Source organism: Astatotilapia calliptera, chromosome 11 (genome assembly GCF_964374335.1).
Source record: "Astatotilapia calliptera chromosome 11, fAstCal68.1, whole genome shotgun sequence".
Lineage (NCBI taxonomy): Eukaryota > Metazoa > Chordata > Actinopteri > Cichliformes > Cichlidae > Astatotilapia > Astatotilapia calliptera.
The window spans coordinates 23,718,679-23,737,876 of NC_137432.1; the positions used below are offsets into that span (position 1 = coordinate 23,718,679).

At 40.4% G+C, this 19,198-nt stretch overlaps 2 protein-coding genes across 2 annotated transcripts; one reads left to right on the plus strand and one right to left on the minus strand.

Annotated features, from left to right (window-relative positions):
* Positions 1-526: 526 nt before the first annotated feature.
* On the plus strand, positions 527-13,886 carry LOC113032649 (BAR/IMD domain-containing adapter protein 2). The gene is made up of 15 exons (XM_026185661.2): positions 527-996; positions 3,488-3,634; positions 3,745-3,820; positions 3,906-3,992; positions 4,562-4,623; positions 6,197-6,268; positions 6,549-6,686; positions 7,227-7,379; positions 7,787-7,963; positions 8,862-9,510; positions 9,601-9,808; positions 11,429-11,491; positions 11,867-12,035; positions 12,180-12,220; positions 12,654-13,886. The coding sequence occupies exons 2-15, from the start codon at positions 3,587-3,589 to the stop codon at positions 12,724-12,726; spliced, it is 2,016 nt and encodes a 671-aa protein (XP_026041446.1). The 5' UTR covers positions 527-996; positions 3,488-3,586; the 3' UTR covers positions 12,727-13,886.
* Positions 13,887-16,070: 2,184 nt separating this feature from the next.
* Positions 16,071-19,197, minus strand: ndufa3 (NADH:ubiquinone oxidoreductase subunit A3). The gene is made up of 4 exons (XM_026185668.2): positions 19,115-19,197; positions 18,786-18,860; positions 16,343-16,420; positions 16,071-16,245 (listed from the first exon to the last, which is right to left on the minus strand). Exons 1-4 carry the CDS (start codon positions 19,155-19,157, stop codon positions 16,154-16,156), a joined length of 288 nt encoding a protein of 95 aa, XP_026041453.2. The 5' UTR covers positions 19,158-19,197; the 3' UTR covers positions 16,071-16,153.
* Between the last annotated feature and the right edge of the window lies 1 nt (position 19,198).

The window sequence follows — 19,198 nt, forward strand, 5'->3', positions numbered from 1 at the left end:
CAGCGTATTAATTTATCACAATTATGTCAGAAAATAACATTTACACTAAGTAAATTAAATGAGAAGAATTTGTAAAAAATGCATGAAAAGCATTACATTACAAACACGTCAGATTTCTTTTAGCAGTGTCTGATGGGTTTTATTGGGGCCCATTATTTTTAAAGTCCTCTGTAAGTGCTGTACTGTAAGATTTTACTTCTCTGCAGAAGTCACTCACCTTAAACTCTCTTACACCATTTTTTAAATGCTATGCAGCACTTTCACTTCTTATATTAACCCTTAAGCTTTTGTTCAGTTTGTTGCAGTAAATGAAAGGCCTGCTGTGTCCATGCCGGGCCTCCTCCTCCTCTTCTCTTCCTCCCTCTGAGAATGGGGAGCAGGAATGTGTGATGGGCCGGGTGCATGCAGGCCGGTGATAGGGCCTGCCTGTGCTGCTCTGTCTTTGGCTCAAAAAGTTCAAGTCATTATTCTCCTCCTGCTGCTATTCAGCCGAGGTCCCGTTAGCTCATTGTTATTCTTCCCCAGTGAGAGAGTGAGACAGAGAGAGGCTGATACAGAATGGGAGGCTGACTCTGGTTTCCAACGGCAGGGAGCTGGGTGTACTGGCGGTGGGTTTCTGGACGGTTTTTGCGTGCGTGAAGGCATGTCTGTAATCGGCTCAGTAATGAGGAAAGGTACTGAACGGCACTGAATATCTGACCCTGATTCCTGGGAGTAAAGGGAGGCAGAGAGGGGAGAGTGGGAAACTGTGTGTGTGTGTGTGAGAGAGAGAGAGAGAGAGAGAGAGAGACAGGGAGGCAACAAGAGAGAGGGGCATGTGAAAAGGGGTGGAGGGGAGCTGAGATTTAGTGCTCTGCTGGATGAAACAACCCCCCACTAACTAACGGAGAGGGAAAGTAGCCTAATAGGAAGAAAAGAGGGGGTGTAAAACTGTTCATTAAACACTCAAAGACGCGGAGGAAGCCTTTATCGTTTCCAACAATGAGCCCAGAAAAGGTATGTAACTTTTTTTAAATTTAAGTAGCTGAATTATTTGTTACTGTTACACAGATGAAGCTGAGAGATCAACAGGTAGCTGTTACTGTTACTGGTACTGGCAACAAAGTGCTTTTGTTAAACTTTGGGAGGGGGGGGGGGGGGGGGGGGGGGGGGGAACTCCACTGTGCAACCGATTTGTTCAAATTTGTAGTTTAAACACAGTTTGTATAAATTTCTCTTTGCAATTATGGGAATCTGCCTGTGCTTTACTGATTCAAAAGGCTCCTGCCTTTGATGTGGCTGTTGAAATGAGAGGAGATGGTGTGGAAGAAAAAGGTTAATGTGGCACTGGAGTATGGAGTGCCGCTTAAGCTGCGGCATTAACTGCTGTTAAGAGAAATCTCAGGGCATAAATGCATGACCGTCTTCCAGCGTTTCACTCTAAAAACAAACTAAACTGAGTTCATTCCTGAAGTTTTGGTGATGACATGAGGTTTGTAACTATAAAATGTTATAAAATACCAATCAAAACTTCTTAATGCTCAATTTTGTCCTAAACCCACCAAATTTTAAAATAAGTTGTTTTTTTCCTTTTATTAATGACTTCAGGGAAACTGATGGTGATTGACTACACCGCTTTATTTATTTATTTGCTGCTTTAAGTGTTTGCGTCCAAAGGAATTTAAAGAGGCTAAACCACATGAATGCACCTTCTGTATCAGTTCCCCAACCACCTGCAGACTTTTCCTGTTGCATCCTGAGACAAACAGCACTTTATTTGTTGGAACTAAAACTCACCATGCTACAACATGCACATGAAATGCTTCTGAAGAAGAATGTGCAAACTAAATTAGAAAAGGCAAAAGAAAGCAAGTTCCCATCTCTCTGTCTTTCTCCTGCACAACAACACACTATCACCACCACCCCCCAACTAGCCTGTGAAATTACAGACTACACCCGGGTGGCCCTAATGAGCAAGAGCCTGGATATGTTTTCTTTGTGTCATACACTATTAGTTGATCTGGGTCAACGTTTTCTCTGTAATCACATCGTGAAAACAAAGAGGGGCTGCATAGGAAAAAAGAAGTGGAGTGAGTCTTTTGCCACCAAATCCAGACTGGAAATCTTTTGAGCCCCCTGAGAAATCCCCCCTCCGTTAGTGCTCCTCTCTGCCAAGGAAACACTGTTGTCGCGTGTTTGTTCAGAGCTCTGACACCTGTGACTCAGACTGGAGGAGCCCATTGTTCTTATCTGAACTGCTGTAACTGGTCCTGAGTGCAAATCTAGGAGAAATATTTGGGCTGTAATGCTGTGAAGCGATAATGTAGAAACTGGCAGCTGGAGCACAGGCGGGACCCATGTGGAAATAACACCGCTTCCCTCAGACGAAACCCAAGATGATCCTCCACGCTTGTTGCCGTGGTACAGTGGCCTTAAAAGTCTGCTTGCTCACTTAAATCACACACTTTTAGTCCAAATAGCACCAAACGCTTAAATACAAGACTTCCCTTTACTGTGAAGTTTTGGGATTTTATGCTTCATGTTCTGGAGCTTCTCCAAATCTCGTATAATAACACTTATTGGCTTCAGTGAGTTCACCATTTAATTCGATGGGTATCGGCTTATATCAGCTTTTTAGAATACAATCAGCCTATCTGGAAATAAGTTGACCTTTACTGATGTCAGTGGCTGAAGTTTATCTTTTGTGTCACATCAATTTTGCACTGGCCAGATGCTCTAATTTAGTGTGATGAAGAACTTAAAGACTTAAAAAGTTACTGCTGTATTCTTTGTCTGTTAAATGTAGGTACAGGCCAAACATCGGTACAGGTCCATCTCTGAGTGGTTTGCCTATAAAGTCGGGCTGCTCAGTTATGAAAAAGCCTGAATATTCTAGTAAACATGGGGAACACAATGTGGATGTGTTGTTGTTCATTTTCAAGCCTTTTTAAAAGTAAAAGTTCTTTAACTTTATGTCTTTTAACTGAAAAATCAGAATGAAGAATGTGAGCTTAACTAAACATGACACAGGAATTCAAGATTTTATGGAGGCATTAAAATCTGTGTAAGGAAAACGAGCTGACCTGGATTTGCACTTCAGGCCTGAACTTTTATGGTCTTTAACCTGCCAGACTTTAACTGCAAAGAGGGTCTGAACAGCAGGAGTGCAGCGTCCTGCACCCTCACAGGCTGCTCATCCACCAAAAACCAGGCACTGTGTTTCCAGTAGTGTGAATGCATCTGAAGCTAACCACTGATTTCTATGTGAAAATAAGCTAGTGTGGAGTCTTTAAATTAACATTTTTCTCTAATTATCAGCCCCCAAACCCAAATATCTTAAGCTTAGTATCAATTAGGACAAAGAAAAGAAGTAAATACTGGTTTGGCATAATCAGACAAAAGTCTTTAACGTCTCCCCTTTGCAGGTAAAGGTAAAAGCTCCTGGTTTTGTTTGCGATTGTGATGAAATATAAGTGTATTTATCTTTATCTGCTTTTTTTTTTTTTAGGATATCGGGATCTTGTGTGAAGCTTAGAGGCGTGAGCAGCGGGTCAAAATCACACCACGATCACACACGGCGAAAGCGGACACACAAGAGAAGAAAAAGATGTCTCGAACCGAAGAGGTCAACAAGATGACTGAAAATGTCTACAAGGTAAAAATCCCATGTCTGTCCGGCTCATCCTAATAGTGACTCCACACACACTGTGTGATAATCAGAAATGTGGAAGCACTTTATGAATTTACATGCACTGTTGCCAACAGGGGATTCTGGACCATTTCAACCCCAGTCTGAAGAACTTTGTGACCATGGGGAAACACTATGAGAAAGCTCTGACAGGTTGGTGAGGACACAGTGACTCAGGTCCTGCTGAACTTTGATTTATCCTCGCAGCTCCATATGTAATCATTTTTCACTTCCTCAGGAGTGACCATAGCTGCCAAAGGATACTTCGATGCTCTTGTGAAACTCGGAGAGCTGGCGAGCGACAGCCAAGGCTCCAAGGAGCTCGGTGAGTGGGCGTAGAGTGGCAGAGAGGCAAGGGTTTGAATTGAATTGGCTTTAGAGCTAATAGAATTCATAGAGTTAATGTGGCAGCTGGTGAGAAGTGGGAAATAGTCTGTGAGTCGACCACATGTGCTGGTCAGAGAGGAGATGAAGACAAGAGGGGATGAGGAAATGTAAAGAGCGAGAAAGGCAGAGAACAGAGGGACGGGGAGAGAGTAGAGCCATTGTTGGGAGATTAACAACACCACATGATCTCATTGTAATGCTGAAAGCAGCGGGGGAGGCAGGCAGGAGTGTCGGAGGGCGAGATGCCAGCCACCACATACTACAGCACTGTGTGACCGACGGAAGCACTCACAGCTGACCGCCACTGTGAATCAGAAGCAGCGACTTTCAGCACATTTCTCTGCTTTGTTGGGGTTGTTGTGCATATTTATACATGTTTATACTGTGAGGGGCTATTATAAGCGCATGGATACTGCTGCAGAGGGTAAAGGTGACACAAATAAATCCAGCAAAGTGTTTTTCTGTTTAAGTAACATGTTGCTTTCACTGCTGTGCTGCTCCTCACAGGAGACACCCTGTTTCAGATGGCCGAGGTCCACAGACAGATTCAGGTGCAGCTGGAAGATGTGGTAAGAGGCCATCAGCATGCTCAAATAATGATGCCTTGATAGGCAAGTGTTTCATTTATAACAAGCTTTTAAAAATTGTGTGTTTGAAGTGAATCAAACATAAATAAGGGTCCAGAAAGTGAAAAAAACAGCTTGTCTAAAATCTCATTCTTGGCAGGCTTTGCTTTAATAAATCTGCTGCCAGGTTTGTCCGTATGAACAGAATCATATCTGAGAAAGATCCTCTGAGAATCAGCTGATTTTTTAATGTAAAAGAACTTTATTATACTTAATGAAGCCATGCAAGAGCCATATGTGATCCAGGCCCTGGTGTGTGCAGTAAGCTTATAAACAGATAAAGCTAATATTAAGCTTGAGTTCAGCTAATTGGTGCAGCCCTCCACAACAGTCAAATTTCCTCATGTGGCCCCTGGGGAAAATTAATTGCCCACCCCTGGTCCAAGGTATCACGTGAACAACGGTTTTGTTTCTCCATGTCAAAGGTGTGAGCTATTGGAAAATATTAAATCATGACTATATTACTAAATATGTACACAGACAAAAAAAAGACGAGCCTGGTATTAAAATGTAGGTAAATAAATGTGTTTTTTGACCAGTCACCTCACTCATATTTTATATGACCCATGAAACCTTTCTATAGTAAAAGATCTAAAAAAAAAAGTATTTTTTTTAAAAAAGCAGATGAAAACATCCAGGGCATGAGTGCTTGTTGCTGTACACAGGGGTGTCAAACATAAGGTCCGGGGAACAAAGTCAGCCCGGCAAAGACTCCAACGGCTTTGGACAGCTTTGAAAGATCAGAAGGATCAGACACAGATTTTAGACTTTTAATTGTATTTTGTTACAGCTTTTCGTACTGATAAAGACCTCCCTCATGGCCATTCATGCTACCCAGAAGAAAATAAGTAGTAAATAAACATTTAAGTAACAGAAAAGTCAGCAGTTTAAAAAAAAAAAGTGCACATTGTATTCTGCACATTTTGCTCTTAAAGAGTCATGCTGACCTTTTTTTGTTACTACAGCAGCATTTCTTTATCATATAGAAATGAATCTTAGACTCTCTGTTGAAATCGTACTTTTTTTCTTAGCTTAATGTATTTCAGGGATTAAGTGTGTAATCAAACTTCTTTTACACTGACAGAAAGGGGAGTTGCACTGGTCCGGCCCACAATATTAAAGGCGTTTGGGATACCTGCTCTACAGGAAACTAGGATAAGTTAGATATAAAAGATATAAAAACTCAATGTCTAAAACCAAGATTTTGGCTTTTGTCATGGGTGTTGGTGGTTTTTCAAAAGTGTCCCTTTCATGAACATATGGAGTTATAAGGGATGAAAAATGCAGGTAAAAATAACATGAATAAAAAAATTAGAAACCCATATACTTTGAGGGTCTGTAATTTAATGATGAAGATTAAACTTGTTCTGTGGCTTTATTAAATATATTAAAGTTGCTCTCTGATTCAGAGGGTATCAGTCGCGAGCTCTCCACTGCAGGGAAATGTGACAGACATTCTGATATATCAGTGAACTTTAAATGTTTGACAAGACTCATTTACTTATGTCACTAACAGTTAAAGCTGTTTCACTCCGAGCTGCTCGCCCAGTTGGAGCAGAAGCTGGAGCTGGACATCAAATACCTCACGGTAAGTCCACACACCGACTACAGTATACATTATATTACTATTAAAAGTGACTAACTTAGGTAATTAACTAAAGTGCATTTATTCTACTTTTAAGATATGTGGGATTTTATTCTTTATTTGCCTTTGATTGACATAGAAAGTAAAGAAAGAAAACGTTACATGTTGCAACAAAGATGCCAGAAATCTTGATAAAATAAAGTAAAATGAATGAATGGGTTTTGTTAAATCTCTACTTAAATATAAAATGCAATTTTGATCAAATCCTTGACTTTCCTCTCAGGCCACCCTCAAAAAGTATCAGAGCGAGCGACGGTCGAAAACCGAGTCAATCGAGCGCTGTCAGTCCCAGCTGAAGAAACTCCGCAGGAAGAGCCAAGGCAGCCGTCACCCCAACAAATACGGTGACAGAGAGATGCAGGTAACAGAGGTTTAACATCTCATCATCTTCAGTAATGTTAAAAAAAGAGCACGAAAAACACTTTGGCCTCTTTCATTTCAGAAATCCTTCCTCTAAACATCTCAGTCAGCATTACAGCAGATTAAAAAGGAGAGCTGTGTGTGCATTTGTGTGACAACTAGGCCAGCGTGAATAAGATTAAAGAACAATCTGGTTCAGCTGATTTGTCAGAAAAACAAGCAGGAAGGAAAGAAAATATCAGTGATATAAGAGGGTCAGCAGATTTGGAGAATTACGAAAATGAAAGACCAAAAATACATAAGAAGGAAAGGTCACTGAGCCAAGGAGGCTGTTTTATCACTTGCATTTTGTTATCACTGGGCAACAGACAGGATGTGATGTAAGGTACTCCTTCGGGCTCTTTGTTATTCTCATCTTTACACAGTGTATTAAAGGTCACATTATCTTTGAGCGCCGTGTGAGCAACGATAAATGCAGGTGTGCGCGTGCATTAACGAATGTTCAGCTTTGCAGGTTTGAAATTTTGGGCTTTTCCTTCAGTTCGTGGAGCTGATGAGCCGTCGCCAAGGCGAGCTGGACACGCTGGTGGCCTCAGGTTACAAGTCCGCTCTCACCGAGGAGAGGAGACGCTACTGCTTCCTGGTGGACAGACAGTGCTGTGTCACCAAACTGCTCATTAACTACCACTCCAAGGTGATAAGCTCGCACGTGTTAAGTTTGTGAATGTTTCCTTTCATCGAATCCAGTGAAAACTAACAATTTACTCCTGACAGCCGTGTGTGTGTTTGATCAGTGTGATAGAGCTTCTTTCTCGCTGCTATACATCTTAAGTCAGCAGATAATTTCTGTCATTGAAATAAACAACAAATCATGCTGCAAATATTCACCAGATCCAAGAACATGTACTGGTGCTCAGTCTTGTTAACTGAGCAGGCGCGTTGTTCCAGAAATGATTTGATGATGAAACTGTATATCTCGTTTCTGAAGAAGCTGAAAGGCAAGAGTTGATAAAGAGATTAGTTTGCAGTAAAAATAAATGCAGTAAGATTAGTGTTATAAATGTCTTATCCTTTGTTTTTCTGCTGTTGAATGTAATCCAGGTGAGAGAGCTTTTATCCCAGAAACTGTCATCTTGGCAGCAGTCGTGCTCTCAGCCAACAAAGCTCCCGGAGCGTGCTCTGAACCTGCTGCGCCACACTGCGCCTCAAAGCCCAGCGGCTGCTGGGATAGCTGAGGTCCTTCGTCACACCAAGCTTGGCACCGCTCAGCCCGAGCAGGTCAGATCATGTTTTAGTACAAGTGTGTGTTAAATCCAAAGTCACGCCCAACAACCCAGTTTATGCAGACCTTACTGTGGCTAAAAATCATCCTCTGCCCTTATAATATTAGACATGTAAGGTTTTGTTGTGAGGATCTTCTTTGTTAGCTCATTACACTTAGGTCTGTAAGTTTCTGGACAATAGGAAAAAGCCTTTTACAACTTTAGCTAAGTCAATAACACTCTCAAGGAGATGGGCCCGTCATTGTCAGCAATCGAGCCTTCACAAATGGAAGTCCAGAGGGTTTATAACACGCTGCAAACCACTGGTTACACTGTTAAACTGTGTCACTGGTGTTTGTGATGATGTGACTACTGATGATGGGACGATGGACTCATTCTGCTTCTGAACACCCAGAAGGTTTTTAGAGTTGCCTCAGACATCATCAAACAGCAGCGGTATCAGCTACAGAGAAACTGTTATCAGCACCTCTGCGTATGTAGAGGCTTCTGTCCTCATCCTTTTTTTCTCTGAACATTACAAAGAGCAGATTTAACTCTTCCTTTTGGACCCAGAAGAATCCAGTTTTTCACTTGTAATGGAAAAAGTTTCTCTGTGAATCTGTGGGGGTCTGCACGACAATCATGTGATCATTCCTCTCAACTTAACTCAAGGGATTTTGGTGCTAACATTTTTTAAGCTAATTTTGAAAAAGACAAATTAAAAGAAGTCACTGTGAGGGATTGAAACATCCTGCATGGTGCTGCATCGGGTTTTGTTTGTCATCACTTACAAACTAAGTTGAAGAGCTTAGGATATTTGGCAGCTCACAGTTTAATAAGTCATTCAGGACATCAGAATTTTAACAATGGCCTGTATTGTCTGGTAGTTACTGTGATCTGTTCTTGATTTTCAGAGGCTCTCTGTTCAAGAAGTCCCTCCTCTGTTAAACGGAGACTCTAGTCGCTCCCAGCAACAGCGCTTGCTCCCCTCCTCCACCCAGAGTGACACCTGTCCTCCTAAGGGCTCTACCCAGACATTCCTCTCTGCTCCCTCCACCGGAGGAGCTGCTGGAGGTTCATCGCAGGGAGCATCTCCTCAGCACAGCAGCACACCTGTCAGTGCTTCAGCCAGCCCGCTCCCTGACAGCAGCACCAGTGGCAGCGCCAGCCCGGCTCCATCTACTCCCACCACCACATCCAGTAGCTCAGCCCAGCAGACCTCGCTTCTCCTCGCCGCAAATACATCTAACCTGTCCCCGAGCCTCATCCCCTCCACCGTGATGTCGCTCAGCCAGATCTCCCCGGCCAGTAGCTCCTCGCAGGGCATGACCCTCCCCATCCCCCACAGTGCACCTCACAGCCCTCCTCTGCCCCACAGCGCTCCACTCTCTAGGGCCATGACTCCAGTGCAGCTGCTGCACCAGCAGGTGGAACCAGGAGGGAGCAGCACTTTATCTACGTCACATAATCCGTGGCTGCTGAAGACCTCAGAGATGAGCGCCACTGCAACACTTCCACTGCCAAGGAGACCTGTCAGTGAAATGAGGCTGGGAGGCTTTCAGGGTGAGATATGATCTGGCTCACCTGCTGTTTTTTTGGATGTCTTCTTCCCCGACACTTACTCCTCATTTCTTATTTTATTCCTCCACCTAGGCTCGAGTCTTCCCAGGATGATGCCTTTATCTGGACCTACACGTGTGGAAGCCATGTTTTCTCACACACCTGGAACATCAGATGGCAGTGGAGGAACCACAGTGGGAGGAGCATGCTTACTGCACTTCCTGCCTGGTGACAATATCGCTCTGCTCATCTCTGAGCCCAGAGATGGGTGGCACTACGGTCAAAATGAACGAACGGGACGGTATGGTTTATCCATATTTTCATCCTGATTCATATTTTGAGGGGGCCTTAAAACATTTAATGTCACTATTGTGCTCAAAATAAAAAATAAGACTGCATTAAATAAGGTCAGACAAGGATTTATAAACTGTCTCCAGCTGGTAGCTTGTGTTTCTGTAAATAAAACAAAGCAAGCACACCATGTTTACTTTGTTCATTTAGTCTCCCAATCAGAATTAGAGCTGCTAAATTTGGAAATGACCAAACCTTTCGGTGGTTGAAAAAAACTAAATGGGTTAATTAAGCAACCAATGACCACACAGGCTCTGCCAGCCCTAGTGCCCATCGTTGCATGCAAGTGCTGGCACCATTGGATTCTTTGATGTTAAAAATGTATATTTAGCATTTAAAACAAAGAATCAATTTCATGTAGAACGAGAAATATAATGAACAGAGTTTTACGGTAGCAATAAAATCAAAGAGGAAAGTGTTATAGGTTAGCTGGCTTGACAAAACCTAATTTACCAGATGTAGATAACAGGTGGTTATCAGTCTTTTATCTTGAGTTAGGCCTTCTGCTTCAGGCTCTGAGTGTGCTCACATTCTCACAAAATGATCCCTATGAGCGCCCCCTACTCCAGTCGGTATCAGCTGATGATGATAAAATGGTGATATAATCTATAAAAAAACGAAAAAATATAAGAGTTTAATGCAACACTGTTGCAAATAGGACAAGAAATTAATGTTGCAAAAAAATGTTAATCCTGGGATTTATTGCACAGTCGGTAAAATAAACATTTTAATTCGAGTTAATTATTTTACTACACAGTGCGGTCTCATTGCTGTTGTTCATTTCTAACATGAGTTAACACCTTAAAATGGATACGTTTATACTAATTAAAAGTTGAAAAAGAGGTTTTTGATCTCTGACAAACTAAAGCGATTTACATGTCTCCTTTATGTAATGGTAACTTATGATATATATAAACCTTTACTTAGCCAGGAAGATCCCAATGAGATTAAAGTGCAAATAATTTAAATGGGTGTCCTTACTTTGGGTTCTGTGTTCTAGTAGGTGCAATTCTAGCAGTATAAAGGAGACTTGGCAGTAGATTAGAATAAAGTACAGCAACATTTCTGCATCACCAAATGAATGCATGCATGCTCCCATTTGCACTGCTATAACTTTACTGTAGAAATAAGTTACCATGGTGATTTCATCAGGTGAAATGAGAGCCCCTTTGAAGACACAGAAAACTCTCACTTTACGCTCAACATAGCTCACGAAAATGTTAATCTCGCTTTGTTGTTAACTTGAATAAAAAGGCAAATGAAAACAACGTTGCTTTTTTCTTATAGAATACTTATACAGTAATATTTTTACACATGCCTACATTGTAAATGTGACTAAAAGGACATTCAGTAACGGAGCAAATGAACAGTCCTGTCTTCTGTGGCCTTTTCTACAACATCGCTCCCAGTAACGTCGTGCTCCTTTTTCGATACTACATTAAAGAAAACTTCTCTCTGGTACCAAATTATGCCCTTACTTTACTAAGTTTTCTTCACACAGTCTCTGACATTTCTTGCGTCTTTAAATGTCAACTTTATTGATTCAACCGGTGAAATGTTTTTTTCACAGGAAAGGCTGGTTTCCTTTCTCTTACACTCAGCCACATCATACCAAGATGGATCTTCTCGAGAGGTAAGTGAACAAATAACAACTGCTGAAATCTGTTGGTCTGAAGGCTAACAGCTCTGACATTAGTGATGATGCTTCCATAGTTTTTTTTGGGTGATTCACACTTGATGGAGTCATTTTCAGGCTGAATCCTTTATGACTCTCTCCACTTTCCCATCCATGTATTCTCAGTCACTAAATACACATTTCATGCCAACATAATCATCCTGTCTGCCTTCAGTATCCCCACCACCCTCTCTCAACTTACTCTTTTTTCCAACAGCAACAAAGTTGTTGATAGATTCACACAAAAACCAACATTTGCCTACTCTCATTGTGTCTCCTTTATCTTTTTTCCACTGTGTATTCCTTCCTCTCTGTCTGTGACCTTCCCTGTAGCTCGCTCTTCTTATCTAGAGCTAACAGCACCAGTACCGGGCAACTTGACAAACTAGGGTCTCCGGGTCTCCCAGCCCTCACCCCTGAGTCGGAGGAGGAACGCTCCCTTCCTCCCCAGAGGGTCAGCACCTTCCGCCCGCGCCCCTACAGCATGGCCGACAGCAACAAGGTCAGAAACACGAAACCTGTGGGAGGAGCTCAAGGGTTAGAGTGAGGGCGTCCTCACAGTTGACCCTGACTATTAAAGTAGCAGATACTTCTGCTTTCTAATAATTCAGTACAAATACCGACGCGCATCTCTACTGACTTACAGATCACCTCAGAGTTGGCCTCCCCACCTCCCTCACCGACCAGGTAACTTACAGGTGCTAATCAAAGGAAATTGAGCATTTTTACTTGTCATCGCCCATTCACTGAAAATACTACACAGTCTATGAACTACCTCTGAATAAATTCCGACTTGTGCACCTAATTCTGGTTGTTTATGTTTGGTTGGCACATCAAATTTTTTTCATATTGTGTTTGTTTTTGCACTTGCATCAGTGCAAGACTGTGACGAGTCCAATCTGATGGTGGACACATAAAAAATAGTATCAGCTGCCCAAAACATAATAATAACCATAGCAGGCATGAACAAGTCAGAAGTGAGCACTGAGTCCTGCAGTGTCAATGTCTCTGTAGAGCTGCTATCACAGCATGTCTAACTTAGAAAAGTATAATCCTAAATTCTTCACATGCCCATGTAATCACCAGTTTAAGTTACGTATTTATCGCTTCCTTCTTTCAGGCCCAATCCATTTTCACATGTCCGACTCCGAAAGACCGTCACCAACGATCGCTCAGCTCCCATCATCGAGTGAGCTTTTTATTCCCACCGCAGCAGCAGCAGCAGCAGTGTATCTCTGTGGTTCATCAGTACATCGCACCTCAGGTTGATTCCTGGAAAGAAGCACACTGGCTAATGTTAATGTTCTACTTTTAAATGTAATATTCTGTGTGTTTCAAGTATAAAGGCTGTTATAAATATGAGTACAGCCGACTGGATTTGTAGGTTGCTGGGGGAGAAGAGACAATTGTAACATGTGAGAAACTGCTTTAGTGAAGTGTTGGCTTTAATATAAAAACTAGATGTTTAGATGTTTAGCTTCATGTTTGTCACACTGTGTCCGGCTTGTCCTGAATAACTAACATGCTTTAGTTTGAATTATGACAGATACAGTTGTTTCTTTTACTGTTTTAAAAAGGTTTTTTTCTTCCTTTTTGGTTATTTTTGTGCATATTCAGAGATGTTTTCTGTGTTCAGCTGATTTAGGGACTGGATCCTAATAGCAGGTTGTGCACATTGACTATGATGAAGTGTTATGGGAAGAGGACAGGCTCCTTCTCTATTACAGTATTATATTTTTTAGAAAAGCTGCCAGATCTGGTGCATTTTCTTGGTGCTGGTGAAGGTGAGCATTTAAAAGTATTAAAAGTGTGTGTGTGTGTGTTTTTTTTTGTTTTTTCATTTTATTTTAACACAGTGATTGTCTGGGTAAGCTACTTGACATTAATGAAACTGGCACAATGACTTATGTTTATGTCATGTTTTAGTTTCTGAACATGAGCGATGTTGTTTGAAGGCACAAGTCTGTCAGATACATCCTGTTGTGCCACTTAACACCATTCATTCTGCTGCTGTAAAGTTACATGTTAGCAGTTGCGAGTAGATGACTTAAAAAATTGCTTTCTGCTTGAAATTTGATTATCTAGAGTTGATCCATCCACTCGCTGAGTGAAATCATCAAAATTGTCCTCTTTTTAAATACAGAGCATTGCTGACAACACAAAGAAAACTCGTAAACTTCACAGACACAAACTGTAAAAGTTGGTAGTTGAATGTTTGGATAGTGGTATCACCGAAAGAAGTGTTTTGTTTGAAAGTAGGATGTCGTGGTGGGTTCAAAGTCTTAAGAGTGAGAGATTTGCATGCTTAGTCTTTGGATTTGATGTCTTCTTGATTTCTTTTCAGTCCCAAAGCTATTCACGAGCTAGGCTGCTTAATTGTAGTTGTACGTCCATCAGTCAGACTAAGCAGAATCTTAAAGTGATGTATGGATGCTAAGACAGATGATGATTAGGTTTTTACTGAGAAACTGTATCCGTGAAAGTGATGAAGAAAGTATACAGGAAGTTGACCAACGTCTGAGCAAGTGTTCATGGTAATCTACAGACATCCAAAGTAATTTTTTTGTAGCTCTGTCCTCTTTGTTGCCTCTAACAAAGTGAAATCTGTGCAAACTGAAGCAGTTCATGTTCCTGGTTTAACTGCCTCAAGTTACTTTGATGTTTTAGCACCTTTTAGATTCATAATATCACCTGAAAAGCTTGTAGAAAAAAATATCTATCAGCATATATTGTACTCACTTTGTGTAGTGTTGCTTCATTAATAAAGATGACAGCAAAATGCTTTTAATGCATGTAAATAGTGCCAGAAATTGTGTGAATTTATGATTTCTTTGTAAAAATTTCACTTTGGTAGAACATTTGGGCTTTGTGGTAATACAGAGCAAACATCTGGAAAGTGCACAGCCGCTGGTAGAGAAATTCAGTCTTCAGCTCAGAGTGACTTACACAGAATGAGATACAATTGGTACAGAGTTTGGATACACAATGTCACTAATTCAAGTTGAATTTAACCTTTAAAAAGCAAATTATTTAGTCACAAATACATTTAAAGCAAGGAGGAGAGTTCTGAAAGAATTGCATGTGAGATTAAACTCATTAAAAAATGTAAATAATGTAAAATGAACAGATAACGTTATTTAAGTTTCAAACCTACACTCATTGCCACTTATGGTACACCTGTTCAGGTGCTTGTTAGTGCAAATATCTCATCAGCCAATCACATGTCAGCAACTAAATACATTTAGGAACGCAGACATGATCAAAAGGACCTCCTGAAGTTCAAACCGAACATCCGAATGGGGAAAAAAGATGATTTAAGGGACTTTGAATGTGGCATGACTGTGAAAATGGCCAGACTCCTTTAAGCTGATAGTCAGGCAACAATAACTCAAATAACCACTACAACTGAGGTATGTAGAAGAGCATCTCTGTATCCACAAGACATCAAACCTAGAAGCTACGGCAGCAGAAGACCACACTGGGTGCCACTCCTGTGAGGAAAATAAGGTTACAGTATGCACAGGCCCACCACAAGTTAGACAATATGGTATTTGAAGAATATTATCTGGCCATGATAGAAACTGTGAGGTTTTCTGAGGAATATTTCCAGCAACTTGTTGAAACTGTGCCACAAAAGCTCTGAAAGAAAGCAAAAGGGGATCCAACCTGGCACAAGCACAGTGTACCTAATGAAGTGGTTAGTAGTTCCCCTGCACTTTAAATCAAAGCTGAACAACGCTGTCCCGTCACAACTCAAACACAAGTTCAGAACACTTCTGTTAGAATTGAAATGTTGTTCGACATTAGACACATTTATTTATACACTTTATCTGCAGAAAACAATGCATCTATTCAGACACTACTGAATATAACACTACTATGAATATTTCAGAGGAACAGACTTTATCTGGACTACTAATGCTTACATGTGAAATAAAAGGTCGATGAAACAAGCTTTTGCATGATTTGAAAAACTGAGATTTCTGCAGAGAACACACAGTTATATTGTTATTTAGTATATTCAAACTTTGTACAGGTGAGAAGAAATAAGAGATATTGAAAGATATTTTACAACCTACTTCATGTTTTCACTAAAAAAAAACAAAAAAACAAAAAACAGGGGGTATCCATCCATGAGGGGTGCGAGCAGAATTAAAGCTGGTATGAAAAGAATTTTTTATACCAGCCTTAATCTGATTACAGCTTCTTATTTTTAAACTAAGCCACCTCTGAAGGATCAGAACTGTGTTGAAGCTTAGTTTCAAAACAAAAATCTTAACCCTGAGTAACTTTTAACTGAGAAAAAAACTGTTTCACATGTATGTATGTTTGAGAGGTAAAGGTGTAGATCAAACTTAAAGCAACTTAAACTGTGACTGATCAACTCTGCTTCGATTTCACAGCAAAATACTTATTAATGCTGTTACTGATTACAGGCTTTGTTATTAATTAATTCAACAGAACCAATTAGACACTGTTGCTATAGTTTGCACATCATTAACCTAAATGCACTGAAATAATACAGATGAAACAAAAGTAGAATTAAATAGAATCTTTATTGTTGGACACAGACATTGGAGGCAACTATTTAGACAGATATTAACATGAGAAAATCTGAAGTTATAGATTTTTGATCCAATCCAAGTTTCTTCCTTTTGGTTCACGTGGATGAGCTGGAATGTCGGGCATGTTTCCATCATCTCGCACGGGAACTGTGAAGAGAAAATAAGGTAGGAGTTTTAGGATGCTGAAACGTCAGCTTTCAATTACACTTGAACCTGCTGTGACATAAAGATCGCCAGTGTTTACCTGGGTAGTTGTACGGCACAGCTGCGTTCAACATTGCTGTATATTTTGTAAGTGGGCTGATGAACGGAAGAATGGCACCTGAGAAAAGACATTTGAACACATATGGCATTACACTCACAGTTCACTGTGCCTCTATAGGTCAATTGAGAATAATTGAATCATTGCACAAGGTGCACAGTCATACAGAAACATAATAAACACAGATAGCAACGACTCTGACTGGCATGGCTTTAAGTGTCAATATAAAGTTACTCATTTAAAATGCTGATTTATGAAAATTCAGACCAAAAGATTTTGGAGCCCTCTGACCAAAAACCGTTTGATGTTAACTTGTCCGGCATTTTGGACAAGTTTCATTAAGAAACTGTATACACACTCCTCCCTCATTGAATTGCTTTGTTTAGATTCTTTAGCTTACTAATTTTCTCCAGTTTGAAACGAAATAATAATGCAGAAGAAGTGATTTCATGTTAGTTTTCACAACAAATTCCTCCATGACTCAAACATCCACATATCTACTACTGTGGAATCAGCAAAGACGCCTCAAATCGCTGGTCGTTGAATAACACGAGTAACCAAAGCCAACTGTCTGCAGTACATGAAGCAGAGTAACATAACAGGCGGGCAGATGGTGATGCCAAGTTAGCCGAGATTTTAGAGTCAAGCTGCCAAATAATTTCTTAAATACACTGCTGGAAAGTTCATGGGCAATGACATTGTTATTTTCTGATTATAACCTAATTTGATATTGGCCACAAAAATTCAGTAAATTCTGTATTGTGTTGTTAAATAATGTATTTATATCGAACTTTTCTACACCTACTTACCACACAAAGCACTTCAATCTACAAGTTACATGTTATCCAAATAGCACTGTATTCCATAAACTTTAAGCATATAGCTGCTAGAGGTGGGAATCACCATACAACTCACGATACGATATTATCACAATACTTAACACACGATACGATATTATTGCAATTTTTTAAAAATATTTTGCGATATTCATATTCTGTACATAAAGGTAAACTTTATCAATATTCATTTTATCTAATATCAAAGTCTCGCACTCAGTCTTTCTCTCATTTCAGTTTTATTGTTGACAAACTGAACGGTTTGTATTACAGTCTAGTCCAAATTAACTGAGTGCAACCATCTGGTACAATTATAGCTATTCTGAACTATGCAATTTATGAAAACTATGCAGCCCATTCAGCAACTGACAGATTTGAAAGTAAATGAAAACAAAATATAATTTTACATTAAATAAAAAAGTTTTAAACTTAATTAAAATAAAACATGTCTTAAATTAAAATAAGTAAACTGTCATGTTTATTGCTGCCAAAAAAAAGTTAAACACATTTGGACAGTGAAGGAATGTCAGGATTCTTGCTCAGAAAAAGGATCAACATGCTCTGAAGTCAGAGCACAAAAACCTTTTTTGTAACAAAATATCGATTTCTGCTGTCCCTGTATCGATACATTATTAGCAAACAAAATATCACGATACTACACAGTATCGATTTTTCCCCCCACCCCTAATAGCTGCCCCACATCCACGGTCAGTTTCAAACCACCAACATGCATAAAAGTTTCAACTGTGAGAGGACGCTGGAACACAGCAAGGCTCGCTGGTGAAGTACACCATCGTGCCACCTCTATACAAGCAATGTAGGATCGCTCGATGCCACTCTCTCTCTCGTTTGCAGGTGGTTCAAAATGCAGCCGCTCGACTCTTAACTTGTACAAAGAAAAGGCAGAATATCAGTCCTGTTTTAATCCATAGATTACCTCCACAATATATTACAGATCTTTTAACTCCAGGTCACTGAGGTCATCATCACAACAACTTCTTTCATAAAAATTAAAAGTGATTGGGTTTTTGCTGTGTTTGCCCCCCCTGGCTCTGGAATAGTCTGCTACCCCACATAAGAAGCTGTTCGACAATAAACTGTTTTAAATCAGCTCTAAAAGATCGAAGCTCTATCTACTTTAAATTGCCTTTTGTCAAGTGTGAGGTGACTCGTGGATTTTAATTGGGTTCTTGAGACCTGGATTACAAGTGACTGTGCCTTTAAAGCACTTTGGTCAACTACTGTTGTTTTAACACGTGCAATATAAATAAAAGGACTTGACACACAAAGACTATAACGTGCTTATTTGTTTTCTTTATTCGGTCTTTCCATGCTGGACATATAAATCGTATACTCAGTTCAATTAAACTGAACACAAGACAGCTACGCTGATGTAAGTCTACGAAAGCGGATTATTGTGAGACGTATAGCTAGCAATCTTCTGATTAATATTTCATGTTGCCACACTGTCATTCATCGGCGTTGCAGAACTGCCATTGTATGTTATTTAAAGCTATGCTCTCTCTCTCTCTCTCTCTTTCTCTCTCGCTGCACCACTCTCACAGATTTCTAACAGGTTGGCGACTTACCAACCAGTCCAATTCCACAAGAAGCCATGATAACCGGCTCCTTGTTCCACGCATTCCTCAGGAAAGCTCCGATTCCTGCAGACAGAAACCCACGGGCAGGTTAAAAACCGCACCGAGTGACAGGCTACGTACGGTTAACCAATGCTAGTTAATGTTAGCAACACATCCAAGGTCACATTTTTCGAACGAATACATCAGAACTAAAGTATTTCTAAGATCCGGTTAGAGTAATTTTAAATATATAAGGTGTTTATCTGTACTATCCGAGGGTCCAAGTAAACCGAATTTCACTGATTAGAAGTCAAAAAGATGACAAAATATACACATACCCGCCATATTGTCTGGTGTAGTTTCCACCGAGCGAGTTCTCATGGGAAATGTAGTGACTGCTATGACGTATAATTCCTGCGCCC